Source organism: Trichomycterus rosablanca, chromosome 2 (genome assembly GCF_030014385.1).
Source record: "Trichomycterus rosablanca isolate fTriRos1 chromosome 2, fTriRos1.hap1, whole genome shotgun sequence".
Classification (NCBI taxonomy): Eukaryota; Metazoa; Chordata; class Actinopteri; order Siluriformes; family Trichomycteridae; genus Trichomycterus; species Trichomycterus rosablanca.
The window spans coordinates 27,399,113-27,420,025 of NC_085989.1; the positions used below are offsets into that span (position 1 = coordinate 27,399,113).

Here is a 20,913-nt window from a genome sequence, read left to right on the forward strand (position 1 = left end):
TTCTGTTTACTAGTCCAGTACCTTAACCACTGAGCTACCACTGCCCCTGTGATAGCTCAGTGGTGGTCAGACAAAATGATACAGATTCAACAATCTATCATTAAGGAAAATCCGGGTATTGGCATCTTTCTCAATGGATAAGGTAGGTTCTAGTAGACATTTTGTAATATTTATTTATTACTAATATTTTTATTTATGTATTATTTGTATATCTGCTAAATGTTTCGTAATAATATGTTAATTACAATGTAATAAATGTAATAAACATTTTCCTGGCATATTAGCCTTAATTGTGAACACTTTGTGCCAACTTAAGCCAAATAATATGATTATATAAAATAATATTTTGCTGTCTTTTAGTGATATGGAACAGTAATTAACAAATATCTTAATCAATTTTAATTAAACATTGACCTGGAAATAAATGTGTTTTTTGGGCAATGTCCATTACATGCTGCCATTTTTAAAGTTGAAATGTATTGCAAGATTAAAATAATTTTATTTCTCAATGAAATTAAAGTATTTAAAATGGTTAAAACAGTAAAGCATAATTATCGAAGATAGATATGTCTATATCACCTTAATATAATAATAACTTAGCATATTAACATATTACAATATAATCATGAATGTTTAACTACACTTACGATACAGTTGCATTTTATTTATGAAGTTGGATTTAATCCACAGTGTAGCTTAATATTATAATGGAACTTGAAAATGCAAGATTTTAAGTGGTGGATGTTGGTAAACAAACCAGTGACAAAGGATTGAAAGACTTTTGTACGTATTCTCTGGCAAGACAACAGAACACTCACTGTATAGATGATGCATGTGACATTTTTCAATCATTTTGTACTGTGCTGTTAAACAAGAACAAGAATGATGATGTTCTCAGAAACATTAGAAGACTTTAAGATCTTATTGCTACAGCCAAAATACAGGGGTTGGAAAAAATAACTGAAACACCTGTCATTTTAGTGTGGGAGGTTTCATGGCTAAATTGGACCGGTCTGGTGGCCAATCTTCATTAATTGCACATTGCACCAGTAAGAGCAGAGTGTGAAGGTTCAATTAGCAGGGTAAGAGCACAGTTTTGCTCAAAATATTGCAATGCACACAACATTATGGGTGACATACCAGAGTTCAAAAGAGGACAAATTGTTGGTGCACGTCTTGCTGGCGCATCTGTGACCAAGACAGCAAGTCTTTGTGATGTATCAAGAGCCACGGTATCCAGGGTAATGTCAGCATACCACCAAGAAGGACAAACCACATCCAACAGGATCAACTGTGGATGCAAGAGGAAGCTGTCTGAAAGGGATGTTCGGGTGCTAACCCGGATTGTATCCAAAAAACATAAAACCACGGCTGCCCAAATCACGGCAGAATTAAATGTGCACCTCAACTCTCCTGTTTCCACCAGAACTGTCCGTCGGGAGCTCCACAGGGTCAATATACACGGCCGGGCTGCCAAACCTTTGGTCACTCGTGCCAATGCCAAACGTCGGTTTCAATGGTGCAAGGAGCGCAAATCTTGGGCTGTGGACAATGTGAAACATGTATTGTTCACTGATGAGTCCACCTTTACTGTTTTCCCCACATCCGGGAGAGTTACGGTGTGGAGAAGCCCCAAAGAAGCGTACCACCCAGACTGTTGCATGCCCAGAGTGAAGCATGGGGGTGGATCAGTGATGGTTTGGGCTGCCATATCATGGCATTCCCTTGGCCCAATACTTGTGCTAGATGGGCGCGTCACTGCCAAGGACTACCGAACCATTCTGGAGGACCATGTGCATCCAATGGTGGTGCCGTGTATCAGGGTGACAATGCACCAATACACACAGCAAGACTGGTGAAAGATTGGTTTGATGAACATGAAAGTGAAGTTGAACATCTCCCATGTCCTGCACAGTCACCAGATCTAAATATTATTGAGCCACTTTGGGGTGTTTTGGAGAAGCGAGTCAGGAAACGTTTTCCTCCACCAGCATCACGTAGTGACCTGGCCACTATCCTGCAAGAAGAATGGCTTAAAATCCCTCTGACCACTGTGCAGGACTTGTATATGTCATTTCCAAGACGAATTGACGCTGTATTGGCTGCAAAAGGAGGCCCTACACCATACTAATAAATTATTGTGGTCTAAAACCAGGTGTTTCAGTTATTTTGTCCAACCCCTGTATGTGACCTTGAAGAATTTCAGATGACAGGGCAGCTGAAATCGACCAGGATGAAGGATTGCAGAGATTTTCCAAAACCCATGTGGGAACTTCACCTTTCTCTGCTTGTTTCAGGCATATTTCTGATTCTGTTAAGTTAAAGATGAATAAAGAGGAAGAGTCATCAGATAAAAATCCATGCTACTGTCCAGGCGTCATCAACTGTTTGAACATTATCTTTCAATATTTCCTCTTTGGAGTGGAATTATGTTGGGGAATCTACTGACAAAACAGAAAACACTGATGACATTTTCTCTGAAAAAACAAGAGAGACTAATTGCCATGTTGAGGCATGGTTTGGTATAATCAAGCATAACATCCTAAACAAAAAGAAAGGATTGCATCCAGAATAGTTTGTGAGAAAAATGCACAGTTCTCTTCAGGGCAGGTACACTGAGCACATTGTCTACCACAGTTTCCCTGATGGCCTTCTTGTAAAACCACTTAAATTACAAGACATCAGCCTGTCTCAGGAAATGTGGGCCAAATGTCAGGAGACAAAAAGGACAGAGGTTTCTCAAGTCAAAATTTTGGGGCTTAAACCAGCAACCCTCTGATCACTGGTCCAGTACTTTAAACACTAGGCTACAGCTGGCCTAAATAACTACTACAACCTACTACAACCTTCGTCTTATCAAAATGTACATTTGTCAATTTTTATTAATTGTTTAAATTTTTTGATTACCCACTGTACATATGCAGTGGGACTATTAATTTGAAATGTGGTTGTAGTAAGTAGTACAGGTGACTAGTTAACTTCTACAACCTTTGTCTTATCAGAATTTGCGTTTTACGATTTTTGTTAGTTTTTTTAAAATATTTGATTCATTACTGCAACCATGTTTTTGGACTTTTAAATTTTTCTGTGGTTGTAGTAATTAGTACAGGTGACTAGTTAACTACTACAACCTTTGTCTTTTAAAAATTTTTGTTTCATGATTTTTGTTAATTTTTAAACATTTGGATTCGTTACTGTACCCATGCTGTGGGACTTTTATCTTGTATTGTGGTTGTAGTAACTAGTAAAGGTGACTAGTTAGGTACTACAACATTTGTTTTATAAAAATTTGCGTTTCATGATTTTTGTTAATTTTTAAAACATTTTGATTCGTTACTGTACCCATGCTGGGGGACTTTTATCTTGTATTGTGGTTGTAGTAACTAGTACAGGTGACTAGTTAACTACTACAACCTTTGTCTTATCAAAATTTGCGTTTCACGATTTTTGTTAATTTTTATAAAACTTTGATTCATTACTGTACCCTTGCTGGAGGACTTTTAATTTGAAACGTGGTTGTAGTAAGTAGTGCAGGTGACTAGTTAACTACTACAACCTTTGACTTATCAAAATTTGCGTTTCACGATTTTTGTTAATTTTTATAAAACTTTGACTGATTACTGTACCCTTGGTGGGGGACTTTTATTTTGTACTGTAGTTGTAGTAAGTAGTGCAGGTGACTAGTTAACTACTACAACCTTTGTCTTATCAAAATTTGCGTTTCACGATTTTTGTTAATTTTTATAAAACTTTGATTCATTACTGTACCCTTGGTGGGGGACTTTTATTTTGTACTGTGGTTGTAGTAAGTAGTGCAGGTGACTAGTAAACTACTACAACCTTTGTCTTATCAAAATTTGCGTTTCACGATTTTTGTTAATTTTTATAAAACTTTGATTCATTACTGTACCCTTGCAGAGGGACTTTTAATTTGTACTGTGGTTGTAGTAAGTAGTGCAGGTGACTAGTTAACTACTACAACCTTTGTCTTTTCAAAATTTGCGTTTCACGATTTTTGTTAATTTTTATAAATCTTTGATTCATTACTGTACCCTTGATGGAGGACTTTTAATTTGAAACGTGGTTGTAGTAAGTAGTGCAGGTGACTATTTAACTACTACAACCTTTGACTTATCAAAATTTGCGTTTCACGATTTTTGTTAATTTTTATAAAACTTTGATTCATTACTGTACCCTTGCTGGAGGACTTTTAATTTGAAACGTGGTTGTAGTAAGTAGTGCAGGTGACTAGTTAACTACTACAACCTTTGACTTATCAAAATTTGCGTTTCACGATTTTTGTTAATTTTTATAAAACTTTGATTCATTACTGTACCCTTGCTGGAGGACTTTTAATTTGAAACGTGGTTGTAGTAAGTAGTGCAGGTGACTAGTTAACTACTACAACCTTTGACTTATCAAAATTTGCGTTTCACGATTTTTGTTAATTTTTATAAAACTTTGATTCATTACTGTACCCTTGCTGGGGGACTTTTAATTTGAAACGTGGTTGTAGTAAGTAGTGCAGGTGACTAGTTAACTACTACAACCTTCGTCTTATCAAAATTTGCGTTTCACGATTTTTGTTAATTTTTATAAAACTTTGATTCATTACTGCACCCTTGCTGAGGGACTTTTATTTTGTATTGTGGTTGTAGTAAGTAGAGCAGGTGACTAGTTAACTACTACAACCTTTGTCTTATCAAAATTTGCGTTTCACGATTTTTGTTAATTTTTATAAATCTTTGATTCATTACTGTACCCTTGATGGAGGACTTTTAATTTGAAACGTGGTTGTAGTAAGTAGTATAGGTGACTAGTTAACTACTACAACCTTTGTCTTATCAAAATTTGCGTTTCACGATTTTTGTTAATTTTTTTTACATTTTGTTTAATTACTGCACAAATGCTAGGGGACTTTTATGTTGTATTGTGGTTGTAGTAAGTAGTGCAGGTGACTAGTTAACTACTACAACCTTTGTCTTATTAAAATTTGCGTTTCACGTTTTTTGTTAATTTTCATAAAACTTTGACTGATTACTGTACCCTTGGTGGGGGACTTTTATTTTGTACTGTGGTTGTAGTGAGTAGTATAGGTGACTAGTTAACTACTACAACCTTTGTCTTATCAAAATTTGCGTTTCACGATTTTTGTTAATTTTTATAAAACTTTGATTCATTACTGTACCCTTGCTGGAGGACTTTTAATTTGAAACGTGGTTGTAGTAAGTAGTGCAGGTGACTAGTTAACTACTACAACCTTCGTCTTATCAAAATTTGCGTTTCACGATTTTTGTTAATTTTTCTAAAACTTTGACTGATTACTGTACCCTTGGTGGGGGACTTTTATTTTGTACTGTGGTTGTAGTAAGTAGTGCAGGTGACTAGTAAACTATTACAACCTTTGTCTTATCAAAATTTGCGTTTCACGATTTTTGTTAATTTTTATAAAACTTTGATTCATTACTGTACCCTTGCAGAGGGACTTTTAATTTGTACTGTGGTTGTAGTAAGTAGTATAAGTGACTAGTTAAGTACTACAATCTTTGTCTTATCAAAATTTGCGTTTCACGATTTTTGTTAATTTTTATAAATCTTTGATTCATTACTGTACCCTTGATGGAGGACTTTTAATTTGAAACGTGGTTGTAGTAAGTAGTGCAGGTGACTAGTTAACTACTACAACCTTTGTCTTATCAAAATTTGCGTTTCACGATTTTTGTTAATTTTTCATAAAACTTTGACTGATTACTGTACCCTTGGTGGGGGACTTTTATTTTGTACTGTGGTTGTAGTAAGTAGTATAGGTGACTAGTTAACTACTACAACCTTTGTCTTATCAAAATTTGCGTTTCACGATTTTTGTTAATTTTTTTTACATTTTGTTTAATTACTGCACAAATGCTAGGGGACTTTTATGTTGTATTGTGGTTGTAGTAAGTAGTGCAGGTGACTAGTTAACTACTACAACCTTTGTCTTATTAAAATTTGCGTTTCACGTTTTTTGTTAATTTTCATAAAACTTTGACTGATTACTGTACCCTTGGTGGGGGACTTTTATTTTGTACTGTGGTTGTAGTAAGTAGTATAGGTGACTAGTTAACTACTACAACCTTTGTCTTATCAAAATTTGCGTTTCACGATTTTTGTTAATTTTTATAAAACTTTGATTCATTACTGTACCCTTGCTGGAGGACTTTTAATTTGAAACGTGGTTGTAGTAAGTAGTGCAGGTGACTAGTTAACTACTACAACCTTCGTCTTATCAAAATTTGCGTTTCACGATTTTTGTTAATTTTTTTACATTTTTGATTCGTTACTGTACTCATGCTGTGGGACTTATAATTTTTAATGTGGTTGTAGTAACTAGTACAGGTGACTAGTTAACTACTACAATCCTCATCACATAAAAATTTGCGTTCCTCAATTTTTGTTCATTTTTTAAATATTTTGATTCATTACTGTACTTATACTGTGGAGCTTTTAACTTGTATTGTGGTTGTAGTAACTAGTACAGGAGACTAGTTAACTACTACAACCTTTGTCTTTTCACAGATGTGCGTTTCTCGATTTTTGTTAATTTTTTTTTTAATTTTTTGATTACCTATTATGCTGTGGGATTTTTTATTAATATTGTGGTTGTAGTAACTAGTACAGGTGACTAGTTAACTACAACAACCTTTGTCTTTTTTAAACGTGTGTTACTTGATTTTTGTTAATTTTTTAAAAACTTTTGTAATGCACCCAAACTGGGGGACTTTTAGTTATTATTGTGGTTGTAGTAACTAGTACAGGAGACTAGTTAAGTATTTCAACCTCAAAATTATTTGCGTTTCTCGCTGTTTACTGTAAGCATACTGTAGGATTTAACACAGTTATATTAGATGGTACACGCCACTGGGTAATAACTACACCTCGGAACTTTATAGACGCTCCCTTAGCACTTCCTTAGCATTTCAGCGCAGATGCGCCTCACATTTACCAAATAACGTTAAATAAAATTTAACAGAAAAACCTTTTTAAACAAAATTAATTGTAGTTTGTTACTTGTTTACTGAGGTATCAGGTCGTGCAATTAATTAGTTTTTGGATGTTTATTAGCCGAGAACGAGCCGAAAGAAAGTCGAATGTCAGGCGAATGTCCAATATAAAACTAACTTTACCACGGTACTGTTCTTCTGGTGAAATGGGGTGTAAGCGTAATACACAGTGTAACAGGACCAATGTATTCCAAAATGCAATAACATCTGAGTGTTCAACGGTCTGGGAGGAGATCCCCAATAAAGCAGTCTGGTCTGGTCATTTTGTTCTCAACAAATCACACAATTTATATCAGTTAAAGATTTTTCACTTGAATCGTTCGTTCGTCGAGATCCGATGAGTGATGTAAGTGTTTCCTTATTTTTTGAGCAGTGTAACACAAACTATAATAGTAAAATATTCTTACCGGCAACTCTGAAGTTTCCGTTAAAAGAAGCTGGTGTAGAATGAGTGACCTGCGCTCTCACCAAATAAACACTATTTTAAAACCTGTAAGTGCATGTCGCCTACAGACCAATGATTTACAACACATATGTTTACTAGACGATTTCCCTGTCTGACTTCGTGCTTTCGAAAACAAGTTACACATTTCGCAGATCTTCAAATGATCCCTCGTCAAATAACACACCACATCATCACATGTGATTTGTAGATCTCCAATTCTACGAAAGTGCTTGAAACGTCCGTGTTTTGTTTTTAAACAGTTGGTCATGTGATTGGCGCAACTGCTGTTGCGTTGAATACGTAACGAAACTGCGCATTTATCATAGATTTATAGATAATGTGGAAGAACCGATAGTCTTTATTTTAGCTTTACAGCAGTTAAAGATGATCTATAAACGTGTCATTTTGTATCCTTGACGGAAGCTCTGACGAAAGAAGCATGTGATTAATTGTTGCAACAGGAAGTTAATGCAGTAAGTAGATACATTTGTTCTAGCTTTATTTTGTATGATATGCTTATAGAACTGATTGTGTTGGTTTAAACCTGCAAGAGTGTAAATCTTTATAACCAGACTTAACACAAGTATACTTTTGCTGACTTTACTAGTTTGTTATTAAATGCTATATAATAACGTTAAACTTAATTGCAACGAATGAAATCACTAAATGTTTATTTACTCATTTGCTGGAAATTCTGATCTGAAGTGCATCACAATCATTGCTTTCACTTTTTTCATTTGCTTTCATGTGAAAGTTCAGCTGCACATCTAGAATAAACATGGACTTAAGCCTGCTGGTTGGGGTCGGATCACTGCTTTTACTCTCAGCCCCAATTCAGGGGTCCAACAACTCCACCACCCCCTTGGTTCTCTGGCATGGAATGGGTAAGATCCCTCTTTACATTTGGCCAGTATGACGATGTAAATGGGAATCCATTATATATATACAGTGTATCACAAAAGTGAGTACACCCCTCACATTTCTGCAAATATTTTATTATATCTTTTCATGGGACGACACTATAGACATGAAACTTGGATATAATTTAGAGTAGTCAGTGTACAACTTGTATAGCAGTGTAGATTTACTGTCTTCTGAAAATAACTCAACACACAGCCATTAATGTCTAAATGGCTGGCAACATAAGTGAGTACACCCCACAATGAACATGTCCAAATTGTGCCCAAAGTGTCAATATTTTGTGTGACCACCATTATTATCACTGCCTTAACCCTCCTGGGCATGGAATTCACCAGAGCTGCACAGGTTGCTACTGGAATCCTCTTCCACTCCTCCATGATGACATCACGGAGCTGGTGGATGTTAGACACCTTGAACTCCTCCACCTTCCACTTGAGGATGCGCCACAGGTGCTCAATTGGGTTTAGTCCATCACCTTTACCTTCAGCTTCCTCAGCAAGGCAGTTGTCATCTTGGAGGTTGTGTTTGGGGTCGTTATCCTGTTGGAAAACTGCCATGAGGCCCAGTTTTCGAAGGGAGGGGATCATGCTCTGTTTCAGAATGTCACAGTACATGTTGGAATTCATGTTTCCCTCAATGAACCGCAGCTCCCCAGGGCCAGCAACACTCATGCAGCCCAAGACCATGATGCTACCACCACCATGCTTGACTGTAGGCAAGATACAGTTGTCTTGGTACTTCTCACCAGGGCGCCGCCACACATGCTGGACACCATCTGAGCCAAACAAGTTTATCTTGGTCTCGTCAGACCACAGGGCATTCCAGTAATCCATGTTCTTGGACTGCTTGTCTTCAGCAAACTGTTTGCTGGCTTTCTTGTGCGTCAGCTTCCTTCTGGGATGACGACCATGCAGACCAAGTTGATGCAGTGTGCGGCGTATGGTCTGAGCACTGACAGGCTGACCTCCCACGTCTTCAACCTCTGCAGCAATGCTGGCAGCACTCATGTGTCTATTTTTTAAAGCCAACCTCTGGATATGACGCCAAACACGTGGACTCAACTTCTTTGGTCGACCCTGGCGAAGCCTGTTCCGAGTGGAACCCTCCTGGAAAACTGCTGTATGACCTTGGCCACCAGGCTGTAGCTCAGTTTCAGGGTGTTAGCAATCTTCTTAAAGCCCAGGCCATCTTTGTGGAGAGCAACAATTCTATTTCTCACATCCTCAGAGAGTTCTTAGCCATGAGGTGCCATGTTGAATATCCAGTGGCCAGTATGAGAGAATTGTACCCAAAACACCAAATTTAACAGCCCTGCTCCCCATTTACACCTGGGATTTTGACACATGACACCAGGGAGGGACAACGACACATTTGGGCACAATTTGGACATGTTCACTGTGGGGTGTACTCACTTATGTTGCCAGCCATTTAGACATTAATGGCTGTGTGTTGAGTTATTTTCAGAAGACAGTAAATCTACACTGCTATACAAGCTGTACACTGACTACTCTAAATTATATCCAAGTTTCATGTCTATAGTGTTGTCCCATGAAAAGATATAATGAAATATTTGCAGAAATGTGAGGGGTGTACTCACTTTTGTGATACACTGTATATATATACAGGGGTTGGACAATGAAACTGAAACACCTGGTTTTAGACCACAATAATGTATTAGTATGGTGTAGGGCCTCCTTTTGCGGCCAATACAGCGTCAATTCGTCTTGGAAATGACATATACAAGTCCTGCACAGTGGTCAGAGGGATTTTAAGCCATTCTTCTTGCAGGATATTGGCCAGGTCACTACGTGATGCTGGTGGAGGAAAACGTTTCCTGACTCGCTTCTCCAAAACACCCCAAAGTGGCTCAATAATATTTAGATCTGGTGACTGTGCAGGCCATGGGAGATGTTCAACTTCACTTTCATGTTCATCAAACCAATCTTTCACCAGTCTTGCTGTGTGTATTGGTGCATTGTCATCCTGATACACGGCACCGCCTTCAGGATACAATGTTTGAACCATTGGATGCACATGGTCCTCCAGAATGGTTCGGTAGTCCTTGGCAGTGACGCGCCCATCTAGCACAAGTATTGGGCCAAGGGAATGCCATGATATGGCAGCCCAAACCATCACTGATCCACCCCCATGCTTCACTCTGGGCATGCAACAGTCTGGGTGGTACGCTTCTTTGGGGCTTCTCCACACCGTAACTCTCCCGGATGTGGGGAAAACAGTAAAGGTGGACTCATCAGAGAACAATACATGTTTCACATTGTCCACAGCCCAAGATTTGCGCTCCTTGCACCATTGAAACCGACGTTTGGCATTGGCACGAGTGACCAAAGGTTTGGCTATAGCAGCCCGGCCGTGTATATTGACCCTGTGGAGCTCCCGACGGACAGTTCTGGTGGAAACAGGAGAGTTGAGGTGCACATTTAATTCTGCCGTGATTTGGGCAGCCGTGGTTTTATGTTTTTTGGATACAATCCGGGTTAGCACCCGAACATCCCTTTCAGACAGCTTCCTCTTGCGTCCACAGTTAATCCTGTTGGATGTGGTTTGTCCTTCTTGGTGGTATGCTGACATTACCCTGGATACCGTGGCTCTTGATACATCACAAAGACTTGCTGTCTTGGTCACAGATGCGCCAGCAAGACGTGCACCAACAATTTGTCCTCTTTTGAACTCTGGTATGTCACCCATAATGTTGTGTGCATTGCAATATTTTTAGCAAAACTGTGCTCTTACCCTGCTAATTGAACCTTCACACTCTGCTCTTACTGGTGCAATGTGCAATTAATGAAGATTGGCCACCAGACTGGTCCAATTTAGCCATGAAACCTCCCACACTAAAATGACAGGTGTTTCAGTTTCATTGTCCAACCCCTGTATATATACAGTGTATCACAAAAGTGAGTACACCCCTCACATTTCTGCAAATATTTCATTATATCTTTTCATGGGACAACACTATAGACATGAAACTTGGATATAACTTAGAGTAGTCAGTGTACAACTTGTATAGCAGTGTAGATTTACTGTCTTCTGAAAATAACTCAACACACAGCCATTAATGTCTAAATGGCTGGCAACATAAGTGAGTACACCCCACAGTGAACATGTCCAAATTGTGCCCAAATTGTCAATATTTTGTGTGACCACCATTATTATCCAGCACTGCCTTAACCCTCCTGGGCATGGAATTCACCAGAGCTGCACAGGTTGCTACTGGAATCCTCTTCCACTCCTCCATGATGACATCACGGAGCTGGTGAATGTTAGACACCTTGAACTCCTCCACCTTCCACTTGAGGATGCGCCACAGGTGCTCAATTGGGTTTAGTCCATCACCTTTACCTTCAGCTTCCTCAGCAAGGCAGTTGTCATCTTGGAGGTTGTGTTTGGGGTCGTTATCCTGTTGGAAAACTGCCATGAGGCCCAGTTTTCGAAGGGAGGGGATCATGCTCTGTTTCAGAATGTCACAGTACATGTTGGAATTCATGTTTCCCTCAATGAACTGCAGCTCCCCAGTGCCAGCAACACTCATGCAGCCCAAGACCATGATGCTACCACCACCATGCTTGACTGTAGGCAAGATACAGTTGTCTTGGTACTTCTCACCAGGGCGCCGCCACACATGCTGGACACCATCTGAGCCAAACAAGTTTATCTTGGTCTCGTCAGACCACAGGGCATTCCAGTAATCCATGTTCTTGGACTGCTTGTCTTCAGCAAACTGTTTGCGGGCTTTCTTGTGCGTCAGCTTCCTTCTGGGATGACGACCATGCAGACCGAGTTGATGCAGTGTGCGGCGTATGGTCTGAGCACTGACAGGCTGACCTCCCACGTCTTCAACCTCTGCAGCAATGCTGGCAGCACTCATGTGTCTATTTTTTAAAGCCAACCTCTGGATATGACGCCGAACACGTGGACTCAACTTCTTTGGTCGACCCTGGCGAAGCCTGTTCCGAGTGGAACCTGTCCTGGAAAACCGCTGTATGACCTTGGCCACCATGCTGTAGCTCAGTTTCAGGGTGTTAGCAATCTTCTTACAGCCCAGGCCATCTTTGTGGAGAGCAACAATTCTATTTCTCACATCCTCAGAGAGTTCTTTGCCATGAGGTGCCATGTTAAATATCCAGTGGCCAGTATGAGAGAATTGTACCCAAAACACCAAATTTAACAGCCCTGCTCCCCATTTACACCTGGGACCTTGACACATGACACCAGGGAGGGACAACGACAAATTTGGGCACAATTTGGACATGTTCACTGTGGGGTGTACTCACTTATGTTGCCAGCTATTGAGACATTAATGGCTGTGTGTTGAGTTATTTTCAGAAGACAGTAAATCTACACTGCTATACAAGCTGTACACTGACTACTCTAAGTTATATCCAAGTTTCATGTCTATAGTGTTGTCCCATGAAAAGATATAATGAAATATTTGCAGAAATGTGAAGGGTGTACTCACTTTTGTGATACACTGTATATATATATATATATATATATATATATATATATATATATACTGAAATGTTTGATAAGAGTGTATGTGATGTATAGCACATGCTGTGTCCTTCACCAGAAGATTTTGAAATAATATACTGCTCTTGACCACAACCAAAATTACAATCACCTAGAAATCCACTGGAAACCAAGAGAAACCCACAGTGGTTCTCAGAATTTTGTAGCACATTAATTGGAAGAGGACTCTAGGACCTTTTAAAAATAAATATTAAATGTAATTTGATGCTTATTTAATACTACAGTTGCTATATCATTGTATGCATGCACTAGGGTACAAAATTGCTATATCTCTTGAATTACAATGAGGAATTGGCTTTGCATTAAAACTGTGTTCCTAATATTATTTGTTAAGGGGATAATTGCTGCAACCCGCTGAGCATGGGCTCAATAAAGAAGATGATGGAAGAGGAAGTGCCTGGAATATATGTTCTGTCTCTCATGATTGGCAAGACTGTTGTTGAGGTACAGGTCACATATTATATTTTAAAAAGAAACCAATTCATAAGTTTAGCCTCTTAATCTGTATAATCTGTATTTCAGGATACAGAAAGTGGATTTTTTAAGGATGTCAATGAGCAAGTGACATTTGTATGTGACAAACTGGCACAGGACCCTAAACTGAAGGCAGGTTACAATGCGATGGGCTTCTCCCAGGGTGCACAGTTTCTGTGAGTACAGCATGAAATGGACTAGAATGATTAATACAGATATTCACACACACTCACACCTAGGGCAATTTTTAGTACATATCTCTAATTGGCCTGACTGCATGTCTTTGGATTTGTGAAAAGATAATGGAGCACCTGGAGTAATCTCACATGGAAAAAGGGAAAACATGCAAACTCCATAAAGAAGGTTTGCAAACAGTATCAAACCCAGTTTGTCAATTAGGCTTTAGTTACTTAGTAACACCAATGTCAATAGTGACCTAGCTAAAAGTCATGCGTTAAAAATACAAACTAATTGTTTTGCCCTATTGCAGATAAAAAAAATAATAAAGCCATTTCCTCTGATTATTTTTAAATTTCCTTTCCTTTAGACGTGCTGTGGCTCAGAGATGCCCTAACCCTCCAATGAAGACCCTCATCTCGGTTGGTGGACAACATCAAGGTACCTTGTGGGCTTAGGTAGTTTAATTTTAGTTTAATGCCAATTTAGCCAGCTTGCAGATCCTACATGCTATACAGAATGCAGTATAATGGAGATCTGCTTCATGCAACATTGTAAAGTGTGTTTAGTTTACTCAGAGAACACATTTATACAGCTATAGAATCCAACACTGTTGTTTGCTACAACACTAGCAGTTGATTCAATAGTTTTTCTGCAGATGCTGCTTTTAAAAGCAGGTAGAAACTCATGTAAGTCATGCTAAACAATATGTAGTCCTGTTCTGTAAGCTTGTATGGCCTACTTCTTCACAGCTGGACTGTTGTTGCTTTCATTTTACAACACTTAGAGCTGACTAGGAAAGTTTATAGCAGGGCATAATTAAACTTGTTGACGTTTGAGGTGGCATCTTGTAGAAGTTCCATGTTTAAAGTTGCTGAGCTTAGACATGTCCTGTTTCACTTCTTCTTCTGTTGGCTGCTCCTGTATAAAGGCGCCACAGCGGTTCATTCGGCTCCATTTTGCCCTGCCCTGAATATTCTCCACTGTCAACCATCTTCATATCCTCCCTCTCTGCATCTATAAACTTCCTCTTTGGCCCTCCCTTCCTTCCGGCACTTTATTCTCACAACAAATCACAGTTATCTGTGAATATCATATCATACCTAACCTAACCTCGTTTGTCAGCCTGTCCATGAACATTGCAAACAAGAAAGGACTCCGAGCTGACCCTTGATGCAGTGCCACTTTCTTTTTTAAACCTGTTCGTCATTCCTACTGCACATCTCACTGCTATCACACTGCCCTCATACATATCTTGCATGTCCAGCAAATATTTCCCTACCACTCCAGATTTCATCTTACAATACCACAGCTCTCTTGGCACATCATGATATGCTTTCTCTAGATCAACAAACACACAATGCAAATTCTTCTGGCCCTCCCTATACTTCTCCATCAACATCTTCTTTGAGCAGTTTTTGCCACCAATTTTCCTCCCAATTTAGCCGTATCCAATTACTCGATTGCATTACACTTCCTCGCTACTGATGCTGACTTCCACTCCTGACCAACACACACACTCTCCAACACGTGTGCAGTAGCCGACTGCATTTGTTACCTGCACAGTTCATATGTGGATCAGATTTGCGCCATGCACTGATGCCATTAACCTTCGTCTCCATCAATCATCCAGCAGAGTTCATAATCAGCCAGCAGAGGTCGTAATTGCATGAGGATTCCCCTCCATCTTTCAGCACACTCCCAGCTTAGTTCCTCTGTCTGGTCAATCAGTACCCTTTTCTGAATTTCACAACAAAGTCTTCTTTCTTTACCTCCTCCATCTGATCCTTGGTTCTGCCCTCACTGTCTTCTTCCTTTTTATCTCCAAAGACATCCTACAGATCACTGTCCGATGCTGTCCAACCACACTCTCCCCTGCCACCACCTTACAGTCTCCAATCTTTTTCAGGTTTCATATATAGGATGTAGTCCACCAGTGTGCATCTTCCCCCACTCTTATGTTCCTCTGTCTTCCTAAAATGTTTGTTCCTACAGCTATTTCCATCTTTTTTTTTTAAAAATATGACACAATCTGCTCTTTCTTATTCCTGTCCTTAACACTGTATCTACCCAACACCTTTTCACCATCTCTATTTCCATCATCATTGAAGTCAGCTCCAATCACAACTCTTTCTTCTTTGGATACCCTCTATCTCACAAACCACTTGTGGGGCATATACACTGATCATCACTCCATCAATTTCTAGCTTCATACTCATCACTCTATCATCCCCATTACATTCTTGATGTAGTTTTCAAAAAGACCCATACCCCATTTCTCTTCCCATTTACACAATTGTAGTGCAGTTTAAACTCCCATTCCACTTGGTCTATTTTACACATAGTATTTCAACCTTTTTACTCTCCACCATATCACATAGCCCTCTTCCTTTACCAGTCATAGTGCCCAATGCTTACCAACAGTACACTGCCAATGTTTATCTATGCAAATTGCTTAAATATCTAATTTGATTATTTACCAATAATTCCCATACTAATATTAAAAATGATGCACTATGTGCACTATGGACATTTTTACAAATTTATTTTCATGTCAGTTTCCTTTTCTTAATTTGTAATTACCAATCTACTCTTTCTTAGGAGTGTACGGTTTGCCTCGATGCCCTGGTGAAAGCTCTCATATCTGTGACTGGATCCGAAAAACATTGAATTCTGGGGCCTATACTGATGCAGTGCAGAAACTGTAAGTTTTTTAAGCCTTAAAAATATTAATTGTTAATGTTTTTGTAACACTACCTACGACTGTTGTTTTGCTTTAGCTTGGTGCAGGCGCAGTACTGGCATGATCCACTTAACGATGACTTATACAAACAGCACAGTCGGTTCCTTGCTGATATAAATCAGGAGCGGGTAAGTCTGTATCATTCAGGGCAGTAACGGCTCAGAGGTTGACTGATGCGCTGACTGATGGTTTAAGTTTCACAAATTTGCTGCTGTTGGGTCATGGAGCAAGGCTCTTAACCCTCAGTTGCTTGGTCTGTAACATCTCACAATTATTACTCACTTGGATAAAACATCTACTAAATTTAAATGTGTAGCTGGGCAGTGGTGGCTCAGCGGTTAAGGTAATGGATTGCTTAGAAGGGTTAGGGTTAGGCTACCTCTGTCAACCTGCCATTATTTGGTTCTTAAGGAAGGCCTTTAACCCTCAGTTGCTTAAACTGTATTTTGTTGTAAGTATAAATTGCTGTACATAAAAGCTTTACATAAATTGCCCACATGAGTCAAAAACTACCACTCAAATAACTCTACAGTTTGTCATTTATTTTAAATATGAACTGGTGGCATAGTGCAAAAAGTAAGAAATGGGCATTGCCATCTGGATACGATTCTCATCTCTGTTTACTATCTGTGTGAAATCTGGCATGTTCCCCCAGTTTCCTTCAAGTTTAAAAACATGTTTGAGGTAAAACACTGCTCTAAATTGCTTTTAAGTAAGGTTGAGTGCAGTTTATAGATGTTATACATGTTATTAAATCATTTTCATCTTGTTAAAGGTGGTGAATGAGACCTACAAGAAGAACCTCATGTCTTTGGAAAAGTTTGTCATGGTTAAGTTTCTGCAGGACAGCATCGTGGACCCTGTGATATCAGAGGTAATAATCTGTCTTATACAGTAGTGTTCAAAAAAATAGCAGTGATTTTAAAAAAGTGAATAAAACACAAAATCATTATAATAACTTTTATTTCCATAAATGCAAATGCACTGAAAATACTACACTTTTAATTCTAAATCAAAACATTAACAACATTTAGCCAGTTTGTGTTAATCCTTTACAGAAAGTTAAGAAAAATGAATATTAGGCTGTTCAAAATAATAGCAGTGCCAGCATTTTTCTTTAAAAACTCAAAAAATTTATCTATAAACTGAAAATGTTTGAGGTTTCACTTTACTTTAAATTACTGAACTAATATTTAGTGGCATAACAATTGTTTCCGAGATCTGTGTTGCATGGAGTCGACCAACTTCTGGCACCTCTGAACAGGTATCCAGTCCAGGATGATCAGACGACATTCCACAGTTCTTCTGCAATTTTGGGTTTTGCCTCAAAAAAACGCGTTTCAGACGTCAGCCCACAAGTTCTCTCTGGGATTGAGGTCAGGGGATTGGGCTGGTCACTCTATTACCTCAGTCTTGTTTGTCTGTAACCAAGATGTTTTGGGTCATTGTCATGTTAAAACACCCATTTTAAGGGCATTCCTTCTTCGACATAGGGCAACATGATCTCAAGTATTCTGATATATTTAAACTGATCCATGATCCCTCGTATGTGATAAATAGGCGTAACACCATGGTATGAAAAACATCCCCATATCATAGTTTTGTACCACCATGCTTTACTGTCTTCACAGTGTTCTTTGGCTCGAATTCAGTGCTCGAGGGTCGTCTGACATACTGTCTATGGCCACTTGACCCAAAAAGAACAATTTTGCTTTCACCAGTCCACAAAATGTTGAGCCATTTCTCTTTGGACCAGTCAATGTGTTCTTTGGGAAATTTGAACCCATTCAGGACACGTCTTTTTCTTAACAACGGGACTTTGCAAGGAGTTCTTGCTGTTAAATTGGCTTCACTTAATCATCTTCTGTACTCACTGGTAACTTCAGATGTTCCTTGATCTTTCTGGAGGTGATAACTGGCTGAACCTTTGCCATTCTGGCTATTCTTTGATCCATTCAAACAGTAGTTCCATGCTTCCTTCTGCATCTTTCAGGTTTTGGTTGTCACTTTAAGGCATTTGAGATCATTTTAGATGAGCAGCCTATCATTTGCTGCACTTCTCTGTATGTTTTTTCCCTCTAAAATCAACTTTTTAATCAAAGTACGCTGTTCATCAGAACAATGTCTGGAACAACCCATTTTACCCAGTATTTCAGAAGGAAATGCGCTATGACCAACCTGTGCGACATTTGCCACCCTCCTACCTTAAATAAGGGCCAAAATTGACACCCATTCTTCTGCAGAATAAATGACTTCACCAATTGAACTCCTCACTGCTATTATTTTGAACAACCCACTTTCAATCAATGCTTCGATTACTCAGAATGAACAGCATGCATGTCCTAATTGTTGGGTTTGTTTTGTTTTCATTACTCTACTACACTTTCAAGTAAATTTTTTGCTATGTAGAAATAGCATTTCTACTAAAAACATTGATTTATCAAGTTAATGGTGTTGGACTGCTATTTTTTTGAACACCACTGTATGTATTTGATATACTTGATCCTAAATTACAAAGAAGTGTAGAATTCTCTAAAATTTTATAAAAAATTCTTTAAGACATGCATAATATGTCTATTCACACTATTAAAACATTTAACATCTGTGACTTAAATATAAGTTAAATCATCTTAAAAATAACCCCACATGAACATGCTTTAACTCCACATTAAGAGCACCTGTAAAAGTCATTATACAATAGGACACATTTATATTAATGGCTGATTAAGAAAGTGATTGTGGGTATTTTAAGAAAGTTATCATTTTAGTCATTTACTTATCAGATCAAGTGTTTTACTCTTTACTGCTTTACTTTTTCTTTACACTTTTCTGACATACCAGATTTTATATTTTTCTCCCATTATTATTTAAATCTTGGCCAGAGCAAGGCCGTTAAGCCTCTCTATTGTGTGGGTGCCGTACAATGGCTGACACTGCGCTCTGACCCCAGCTTACAAATGAGCTGGGACACGCAGAAAAAGAGTCCTATTAGAAAAAAGTAAGCATGCATTGTGAAGCATGGGATTTAGGTGTAAAACCTGACTGTATAAACATAAGTGATGGTTCTTAGTTTGAAATGGTAAAAAACTGTGGTTTTGCATAATGCATACTAAACACTTTATCTGATTAACTGATCAGTAACAAATATGTTATTGTTCGACTAAAGCTATTGGCTTCATTAGGTCATTTAAATTAATTTTTACAAAAACACTGAGCTTAAATTAAAGCTACATTCAGTGTTAAAAATATGTGCTTACACCACTTTTTTCTTTTCAGTGGTTTGGCTTTTTCAAAACTGGTCAGGCTAAGGAGACTGAGACGTTACAGGAAAGTGTTCTGTACAAAGAGGTAAGCACAAAAATCTGACACATTAAGACGTTTAAAGGCCACCATAAAAGACCACTTTTTCATAAAAAATTATTATTGACTCATTATAGGCCCGACAGTTGATACATTGTTTAGCTTTTATTGCAGATATTAGAGTTTAATAAGCACATCAGTCATGCCCTAGTGAGTGCATTATTTCAGCATTTCTATCAGAACTTAAAAACCTTAAAGGAGATAAACAATACAGGCACATGAGCTTGCATTTTGTGATCTGTTTTGCTGGTGATATTTAAGAACATAACTCCTGTTGTTTTGCAGGATCGTCTGGGTTTGGCAGAAATGGATAAAGCAGGAAAGTTGGTGTTTCTGGCTACTGAAGGGGATCATTTGCAATTTAGCCGAGAGTGGTTTAATGCCAAGTTACTCCCTTATTTGCGCTAATCCCAGAGTTTTTGTGCTAATTGCATAACAAAAAAATGACAGAACAGTAACCTGTTCCAAGCACATGCTTTACTGCTGCACATTTTAAAAATTTTAAATCTAATGTTCTCTTCTGCACTGATGTAGCCTTTATTTGAATTTTAACAGAAATAAGTAGTTAAATCTGACTTACCAGAATTGATGATATTGAAAAAAAAATCAATGCAGTTTGATGTTATCAAACATTAACTGTTAACATAACAATATTTCATACATTATGCCTAAAGTCATTAAACAATTTAGGCAGTAGAAAAGACAGACACTTGATATTCAGGGCATGGAAAATTAGGGAAAACATCCAGGGTACTCAAAGTGCAAAGAAAAAGCTTAAAAGTCATTTTCCTGCCCTGAATTTCACTAATTGAATAGAATGTGCTGAATTACTAAACTAAAAAAACTAAAACATTTTAAAAGTATGATGGTTAATAAATTATTGTTTATAGTAAAGTAAATTGTATAAAAGTTGTTGCAATGTATCAGAAACAGGATCTAAAAATCTTTACATTCCTTTTGCTAGTCATGTTATAGACACTCCTTAAAGAGTCCTTCACTCAATATTCGCTGCGCACAAATAAAAGCCTAACAGAATCAAATGCCAAATGGCTAGCATCTTATAATACTGTAATGTTCATGATCCACTGCTGAAATTTACTCTGTAAAATGTTACCAAATGCACATGTAACCTGCATTTTGTGTAAGCATCAGTTTGTGTAGATCTCTTATGTTAACAAATAAAAATTCTAGTTTTTACAATA

The 20,913-nt window shown here is 38.2% G+C and overlaps 1 protein-coding gene across 2 annotated transcripts; it reads left to right on the forward strand.

Annotated features, from left to right (window-relative positions):
- Positions 1-7,938: 7,938 nt before the first annotated feature.
- ppt1 (palmitoyl-protein thioesterase 1 (ceroid-lipofuscinosis, neuronal 1, infantile)) lies at positions 7,939-20,913 on the forward strand. Of its 2 annotated transcripts, XM_062990569.1 has the most exons (10): positions 7,939-7,958; positions 8,240-8,369; positions 13,292-13,401; positions 13,480-13,607; positions 13,979-14,049; positions 16,210-16,312; positions 16,389-16,479; positions 17,127-17,225; positions 19,628-19,699; positions 19,997-20,913. In XM_062990569.1, the coding sequence occupies exons 2-10, from the start codon at positions 8,264-8,266 to the stop codon at positions 20,117-20,119; spliced, it is 903 nt and encodes a 300-aa protein (XP_062846639.1). In that variant the 5' UTR covers positions 7,939-7,958; positions 8,240-8,263; the 3' UTR covers positions 20,120-20,913. The 2 variants fall into 2 exon arrangements, with proteins under 2 accessions (XP_062846639.1, XP_062846642.1); XM_062990572.1 differs by lacking the exons at positions 7,939-7,958; positions 8,240-8,369 and adding an exon at positions 11,030-11,099.